The 8774-nt window shown below is 39.7% G+C and overlaps 2 protein-coding genes across 3 annotated transcripts; one reads left to right on the top strand and one right to left on the bottom strand.

The window, feature by feature from the left end:
• Nucleotides 1-228: 228 nt before the first annotated feature.
• Nucleotides 229-3836, top strand: LOC108093463 (calcium uptake protein 1 homolog, mitochondrial). Of its 2 annotated transcripts, none has more exons than XM_017193545.2 (8): nt 229-610; nt 681-873; nt 1742-1904; nt 2022-2059; nt 2124-2238; nt 2295-2455; nt 2857-3316; nt 3375-3836. In XM_017193545.2, exons 1-8 carry the CDS (start codon nt 318-320, stop codon nt 3527-3529), a joined length of 1578 nt encoding a protein of 525 aa, XP_017049034.1. In that variant the 5' UTR covers nt 229-317; the 3' UTR covers nt 3530-3836. The 2 variants fall into 2 exon arrangements, with proteins under 2 accessions (XP_017049034.1, XP_017049042.1); XM_017193553.2 differs by lacking the exon at nt 1742-1904 and adding an exon at nt 1416-1575.
• A 116-nt stretch (nt 3837-3952) lies between these two features.
• Nucleotides 3953-7780, bottom strand: LOC108093454 (zinc finger protein Xfin). Its single transcript, XM_017193533.2, has 4 exons — nt 7435-7780; nt 6329-6615; nt 4995-5818; nt 3953-4927 (listed from the first exon to the last, which is right to left on the bottom strand). Exons 3-4 carry the CDS (start codon nt 5803-5805, stop codon nt 3984-3986), a joined length of 1755 nt encoding a protein of 584 aa, XP_017049022.1. The 5' UTR covers nt 5806-5818; nt 6329-6615; nt 7435-7780; the 3' UTR covers nt 3953-3983.
• Between the last annotated feature and the right edge of the window lie 994 nt (nt 7781-8774).

The raw sequence follows: 8774 nt of genomic DNA, 5'->3' as shown, positions 1-8774 counted from the left end.
ATGAAAAATATACCAAGGTACTTATCGAATATCGATTAAGGACTGGCCAAAAAATAAAACCAAGGCAACGCTAACACTAATCTTAATCTTCAAAAACCTATAAATCAAACTTAAATTAATTTACCAAAGCAAATAATTGGGCTATATTAAGCAAACTATATTTTTTGAATATATAAAAAGGCGCCGCACAGCTGTTAAAGATGGTATTTTCCACACCCCACAATTTGGTAACACTAAAATTTTTGCCCAAAAAATGCGTATAAAAACGAGTAAATCTTTTTAAAAAAAACAAATAACAATTGAAAGAGGATAACGAAATGTCTGTACTGCGGTTTCTGGTAACGCGACAGGCGTTAGCCGCCTTGTCGAGGCCAAGAACCCTCAACATAGTGCAAAACCGAGCGCAAATCGCCTTGGCCTCCACTTTGTGCAACCAAAATAGCAATAAAATTGCTCAGGATCTAACCAAAACGAATGCCAATTTAAGTCTGACGCAAATTAGGGGTCACAAACGATTTGGCCACCAGGAGGAAAAGACTCCCAAAGTCACAAAGTACTTCCACTTGCTTATCCTGAGTTTGTTTTTAATTTCCGTGCTGGACTGGGGCAAGTGAGTAAACTAACCAATAAAGTATTTTTGCAAAATCAGAACTATTTACGATGATGGAATCTATTTTTAGAGTGAAGCGCTTGCTGATGCCAAAAGTGGACGCGGATGCTGGACAACGTCCCTCTTCGGCGGCTGGCGTTAATGGCGAGGATAAAACGTCGGATTCCGAATCGGAGGACTCAGACGACGAAGAAGGAGGTTCTGATCTGCACCTGCACGAGGGCAAGAAGATCCGCGAGAAAGTCGGTTTCCGCGAGAGAAAGGTATAAAGATGCTTCCAGCTTGATAATTTGCTTTATAACTCTGTTTCTTTAACTCTGTAAAAAGTCTTTATTTCTGGTTTTATCTGGTTTTCAAAGTTTTACTTGACATCTTTTTGCTCTGCTTATCTCATAACTGGTCATTCTCTTAAATTAGACCTTTATTTTAGTTCAGCAAAATGGAAAATCCTTTTATTGTGCCACAAAGGCTTTAAAAGTATTTCTTATACAATATTATTTAATTTATTTTGAGTTACTTGTGGTGATGAATTAAGAAACAAATAGGGAAATTATTTTTAAAAAAATTCTTAGCTAGTACACACTCAAAGAGCTTAACAATTATTTATGTAATTCAACGTTTGTCGATTTTAAAACAATGAATTTTTAATATTTTGAAAACCTGAGAAAACCTTAAAAAATCAGTTCCAATATATTTCTTATTTGCTGATATTATAAAAAATCTTTGATTCTTTTACTTTTATGTTTGTGCCGTCTTGTTTTTGACCCACCATCAAACACAAAAAACAAAACACACACACCCGAAGATCATTGAATATGAAAACCGTATACGGCAATTCTCAACGCCGGACAAGATTTTCCGGTACTTTGCCACGGTGCGATTACAGGATGCCACGCAAACTGTTGTCTGCATGACTCCCGAGGATTTTCTTCGCTCAATTTATCCGGGAATCAAGCAGCCAGATGGTAAATCACACAACCCATTCATTGGTTTATATTTGTTATTTAGATCAATTTCAGTTAGCTTTTGGGTTTTTTCATTTAATATTGTTTGCTTTAATTTAGTGAAGTTGATTTTGGTATTCTTTTTCGATGCCATTCTCGTAAGCTAAAGTAATGTTGTTTGCCTTAGATAATTGAATACGAGAACCGTATCCGGCAATTCTCCACGCCGGACAAAGTGTTCCGCTACTTTGCAACCATCCAGGTGCCCGTGGCCGATGATCGTCACGAAGTCTACATGACTCCGACCGATTTTTTAACCAGCATGACACCCGGCATGAAGCAACCAGATGGTATGTGCTTTATAACAGCATAGGGAAAAGATAAGGAAGGTTCTGAATATTTACGGACTAACAACCTTTTATTTTTACCAAGAGTTCTTTACAAGTAATAATTTTTATTTATTTAAGGCTTGGGTCTGGACCAATATCGGCGATACGATCCAAAGGTATGTTTATTCTATTGAAAGCTGGTTAAATATTTTTCTTATTTATAATATTTATTTCGTACAGTCGGTTGGCGAGCAGCTAAATCTGCACCTCGAGAAGAACAGCATATTTTACAAGCTTGGTTCTTTTGGACTGATCACATTCTCCGATTACATTTTCCTGCTAACCGTTCTCTCAAGTAAGACACAATTACTCAACTAAAAATATATTGTAATTATCACTTAAACCATTTAGTTTCTCGACGCCACTTTGAGATTGCCTTCCGCATGTTTGATTTGAATGGAGACGGCGACGTAGACTGCGAGGAATTCGAAATGGTGGCCACTTTGGTGAGACAGCAAACCAGCATGGGAACTCGACATCGCGACCACGCCAATACAGGAAACACCTTCAAGGTAATAAGCCTGATATTTGAATATAAGAAAAGAGTACCTTACGACGTACTAAAAACAATTCCTTTTTGTATATTTGTATATTCTCTGTCTTTTGGCTTTGACCCTATATATTGAACGCGTGTCTAAACTGTGTATTTATAAAATCTTAACTTCCCTCTGTTTTTGACGTACTAACAGTCCTTGAAGGTACTTTGTGTGAAAATGCTTATTCACTTTTTTTGCCCTTTCAAATTTATTTTGAAACATGAAAACACAATCGCACTCAACTAAAACAAAATCACTTTTGCTTACGGTAGAAAATCACCGATGCACCTGCTCCCATGCACACAAATAATCCTTTTTATGTTTTTATTGCTTTCAATATAAAATACTAATTATTTTATTTTGAATCCTCTCCTCAGGGTGTAAATTCAGCTTTAATCACATATTTCTTTGGACCCAATATGGATGAAAAGCTGACGATTGAGAAGTTCCTGGACTTCCAGGAACAACTGCAACGGGAGATTCTCTCCCTCGAGTTCGAAAGGAAGGAACCCAATGAGGAGGGGAACATAACAGAAGCGGACTTTGCTGAACTCCTTTTGGCCTATGCTGGATATCCTTTGAAAAAGAAGCAAAAGAAACTAAAGCGAGTTAAGAGGAGATTTAGGGACCATGGCAAGGGCATCTCCAAACAGGACTATTTGGATTTCTTCCATTTCCTAAACAACATCAATGACGTGGATACTGCCCTGACTTTCTATCACATCGCCGGTGCCTCGATCGATCAGCAAACTCTACAGCATGTGGCTAAAACGGTGGCCATGGTCAATCTTTCCGATCATGTGGTGGACGTGGTTTTCACTATCTTTGATGAGAACAGTAAGTCTGTTATTTCTTAATTCAATTTCAATGAATAATAATACCAAACTTCTTTCAGATGACAACCAGCTAAGCAACAAGGAGTTTATTTCGGTGATGAAGAATCGCGTGCAGCGTGGCTTGGAAAAACCTAAAGACACTGGGTTCCTGAAAATGATGCGATCCGTGTTCAAGTGCGCCAAGGAAACCAAGCCCGTTCTGTTGGACATTTAAGGATCGATACACTGTGGATTCTCCCGCTCCAAGCGCCCCAACCTTAGTCATTTTTCCTACGCTTACGCTTCTACTTACTATTTATTTTTATAGTTACATTTTAATTAAATCGATTTTAGCTCAATCTTTTTAATTATTGGACACCCAAGCAGGTTGTTTAAACTCGATGAATTGCTCTTGTACATTTCACCAACTCTTGTGCACTTAATACGTTTATTTTTTTATTACAAATACATATGATAATATTTATAAATAAATACAATTGATAAGGCCCTGTTTATTGGGAGCTTATCGCTCAGTTCTGTAAGTTTTCATTTCTTTATGGCGAGTGATTCAGGACTCAGTTCTTTATAACGAACTGCAAGAATTCAGATGTCTTTTAGGACATTAAGATTCATTATTATAAAATAAGGAATGTATTGTTTCTTTTAAAAATCTTACATATAAATTTAAATTATGCCACATCTACGTCTTCTTGCTCCTCGTCTACAACATCATCCACACTCATTCCGTACAATTCCAAGTCGTGCTGCTTGAGATGAGCCGTGTAAGCATCTAGATCGGTAAATCTCTGCTGACACTCGCAGCATTCCAGACCATCCTCTACAGAACTCTCGCCATCATCCTCGCTTTCGTTGGTTGATGATTTTCGGCTACCCAGCTGCTCCAGATGACTGGTTTTGTGATCAGCGTACTCCAGATAGTCCCTATATTTCGAGGGACACCTAAGGCACTTGTACCAGCGATCTCTGACATGAGTGACCATGTGCTTTTTCAGGGTGGAGCACTCTCTGAAGGGTTTTCTGCACTTGGAGCAGCTAAATGGCTTTTCTCCAGTATGGATCATATAGTGGCGTTTAAGATTGTGACGAGTTCCAAATGGACGATGACACAAAGGGCAGGGATAAGACCGGCGACTACGGTTGTTGGGCTTTCCAAACGTGTTTCCATCGTTGCTCAAGGAAGATGAGGAGTTGGCACTACTGCAGCTGCGAGGAAGTGGCGGACGACTTGGCTGGTTGGTGGTTTGTGCAACCCTTTCTGGAGGCGATTGAATTGGTCGTATTAGAGTAACCATCAAAGTAGGTGGTAGTACAGGAAGCGGTTGCTCCTCCTCTTCGGGCTCATCTTCCTCCTCCGGATCCTCTTCGTCTTGTTCCATTTCTTCTGCCTGCTCCTCCACTGTTTTATCGCCCAGTTCCTCAGCTTGGGGTTTCACCATTAGATTCTTGCTCTCACATTCGGCACACCTAGTGGAGTCCTGCTCCAAAGGTTGTCCCAAATGGCAGATCATGCAGATGAATCGAGGATCATGTGAGTGTCTCCGACGATGCTTTTTAAGATCGCTGAACTCCCTAAAACGACGCTCGCAAAGATCACAAGGAAAGGGCCTTTCACCTGGAACAATCAAAATAGAAATGGATAAATTCGTATAATCAATTGGAGTAACTTATTTTTTATATACCTGTATGTATCATCATATGACGTCTAAGATTATAATTAGATTGCACTTTCTTCCCGCAGTCAGGACAAGCGTACAGATGACGTCCTCTTCTATTTACATAAGGACGTTTTTTCGCCGATCTCTTCGACGAAGACGGTTTCTTTCTGATTACTTGTTCTGGCTCGGGTTCATCTTGTTCTTGGTCGGAGTGCAGAACAATCACATGCTCCTGGGGGTTAGGATTTCGTGCCTCCCTCTGATTCTGCTCGCTTAAAACACAAGATACCGTGTTTAATGGTAGAGCCACATCTTCTTCTCCTTCGCTATTTGCGTCCTGATCACTGTCGCTCAACTCGATCTGTGCTACGATCCTATGTTCTGGTTTGGGAATAAGTTCGATGTCTGGGGATATCCTTCTTATGGAAGAGTTCCACTGTGCTAAGCTCCTGGCTGCGCTGATGATCAAGCCTTTTGCTGGTGTCACCTCCTCTTCATCCAATTCGATTACCTCTTGGTATTTACGGGCCTCTTCCTCCTTTCTTTCCTGCTCCCTTTTTGCCTTTTCCTGATCCTTAATTCTTCTGATTTCCAATTCCTTTTCTTGCTGCTGCTGTCCGATCCTCAAAAGAAAGCCCTTGATCTTCACATCATCTATGGAGACAAAGTTTTCCTCGGGTTCCTGGTATTCATACTTGACAGGATCGGGAGGGATTAGTCCGCAACTGGCTTCGCAGCTAGCGTCGCAGCAGGCAGCGGCAGAGCAGCAGGACATAATGTTACAGTCATTGCAACAGTCCACACAGGACGATGATTTATTAAGAGCCAGCTCCATCAGATTAAGATCACTAAAAGGAGATCAAAAAGCCAAAGTTCTAATTGTCAAAAGATCAATAGATAGGAAAGTATGTACATATTCCTGATAAATTCCGTTAAAGGGAAAAATGGAGTGGTTGTTTGACCTTTATGGGAACAATTCTTGCCTTAGTAGTGGATCACCAAAAATTTACTTAAAACTGAGTTCTATTGAAGATAAAGTTCTAATAATTCAACCGAGATTTGATTTTAAAACAATATTATTTTCCTTTTAAATCGTAATATTTTTGGGAACATAATAATTGACTAATTTATTAATTCCTATTATTGCTCTAATATTTAAACTTGACAAATCCAAACAATGCTAGATACTTGAGATCGGTTCATCAGTTTGCAACGATTAAGTACGGTATAAGTACTATGTATGTATGTACATATGTATCTGAATGTTTAAACAGTAGTACATGGGGAAAATCACTTACAATGGAGTGAAAAGTGTCTTAATAATCCTGATAGTTTAAAAGCTCCCGTTGCGTACTCACCATACGATCAGCAAGGAGATTTTGATGCAATGAATTGAAATTCTTCAGCGCTTTCCCCTCTTCACAAAGCTTCGCTCCTTTTCTTTCTTTTTTATCCGCAATTTCTGCGCTCGGCGATGGCGATGGAGCTGCGTCTGCCGTGCGAATAAGTGAAGAAGCGAAGAAGAAACTGGATTCGCGATTTGCGGCTTGCCGAGCAGCAACCTCTCGGCAAAAACAACAATCGGCGCAAAAGTCGAGCTCCAGTGGACGCCGACGCCGACTGTTCTGCTGCAGCGCAGCTCAGTCTGTGAATCAGGCGTAAAAGCAACAACAACAAAAACAACATGAACGGCGCTTAAGGCTTTTTATTTCGATACACGAACGTGAGCCTTAGTCCCCCACCACCCCCTTTTGCGTGCTAACTTGATTTTTCTTCGGGCCACGCAAAAAGCGAAATACGAAAAACAAAGAAAATGTCCCAACAACAAAAGCAAAACCAAAAACAATTACAGGCAAAGCAACAGGCGCAACAGTCACAACAAAAACAACAACAAAAGCTCACGATTTTCAAGATTACCCAGGCAAAGGCGTAGTCAGGACTTAAGAGGGAAAGAATGCCAGGATTTATATGAATGATAAAAATTAAAGCTTTGTTCTTAAGAACAAGAAGCTTTTAAGTGAAATATTACATAAGAAATATATGAGATTTTCTGAAAACAGGTCAATTGTCCATCTATGTATCTATTTATTAAAGCTAGCAGAAGAGGTGGAGTTGGCCCCCTTTGCATATCAGCTACAGACGCCCTTGAAGAGAGCGAAAAGAGCGTGAGAGAGAGGTGGAAAGGGTTGGGAAGGAGGAGAGTGGGCGAGTGGGAGTACGGAAGCGTGACCAAAGCGTAAAAGCAACAACAACAACGCTGGACAAACAACAACAACTACTGGGGAGCAACAACTGAGAGCAACGCCGCCAACGTCAGCTTCGACGCAAAAAAAAAAATATTGACGTCCGAGTAAAACCGTGCGCCTTCATTTTTTTCATTCGCGGTTGATTTTCTTTATATTTCTAGCTTTGTTGTTGGCTTCCTTTTTCACATACATATAATCACACGTATATACATACATACATATATGTTTTTCAGTAATTGACTTAATTATTGGCCGTTGCTTTTGCTTTTCTCCGTTTTCAGGCCGAGCTTCATTCATTTCGATTGACCGAAAGCCCTTCGATCGCAATTTATTCAAATGTGTATGTATGTATGTCTGTATGTGTGGATGTAGAATGGTGCGGTGGAAAATTGGCATATAAGTGGAAAATTTGCAATTGTTTTCCGTTATACTTTCTCTAGCCATATCATTTTAAATTAGTTTACAATTTGTTGTTCGTTTTTGGCCATAATACACTTTTAAGTTTAAGGCCCTTTTAACCATAAATAAAAATGTATATAAGGTAAAATTTGTTTAAGATAAAAAAAAATAATAAAGTCACAATACTTAAAAAAACGTTATTTTAAATAATGGTTAAAATCGTTTTATTCAGGTATACATTAAACCAATAAATAAACGACCAATAATAATAACAGCACTGCTGTTTTAGCATGATCAATATTAATAAAAATTTGTATAGAATTAGGAAAAAAAAATCTTTGCAAAATTAATCATTTTAGATCAGCTACAAAGTGGGTTTTGTTATTTAAAGATTAAATCAATTGACAATTGTGTAATAGTTATTAAAAAGTATGTATAGATACATATTTGGAAAACAGGAGATTTCACCTATCTTATTTACGATCCATATAATAAACCTTGGATTTTAGTGACACATGGAGGTTTTTGAGGGCTAGGATAGCGTGCTTTCCTCTAATCTGTATTCCATCAGCGTGGCTAGTTGAGATCTGCCTCGTGCCATTCGGCCAGATCCCCAGATCCGCATTGAATACATGGCTAGGCTCCCCGTTGCGTTCTCCGACTCGGAATATTGGCGATCGTGACTGCACCGCTTACTTATTTTTCGCTATAAAACTCGTTTATATCGGACCCACACACACACACACACACGAGTCCAGTCATCAGAACGCCCACTCGACTTGGTCCGTGTGGAATCGGTTTATCGGCTGCGGACTCAGGCCTTTGGACCTCGAAGTTTGGACTGGGGGATTGGCGTCCGTGTTCGAGGTACGCGTGTACCTCGCCCATGAGCAATGCACATTATATCCTACATCTGTGTGGGGAACCACTGTGCCGGTGCTCGAGACTGGGGAGCAATGCTCGGCATCTGTGCCCCAGGTGTTCGAACTTTTCGGTGCGTGTGTATGCATATATGGATACATACTCACTCGTTCGCTGCAGGTGTTTTATATAGATTGGATATGGGGGCACGATATCGGACTCGGTAAAGCTATTACATATGTACACTGTGACTCTCGTTATGATCATCTTTTTGTTCTTAATTGGGTAAAATTTAAAA

Source organism: Drosophila ficusphila, unplaced genomic scaffold (genome assembly GCF_018152265.1).
Source record: "Drosophila ficusphila isolate 14025-0441.05 unplaced genomic scaffold, ASM1815226v1 contig_855, whole genome shotgun sequence".
In the NCBI taxonomy this organism is placed as follows: domain Eukaryota; kingdom Metazoa; phylum Arthropoda; class Insecta; order Diptera; family Drosophilidae; genus Drosophila; species Drosophila ficusphila.
The sequence above is the reverse complement of the archived record's forward strand: the minus strand, read 5'-3'. Positions and strand labels throughout refer to the sequence as shown.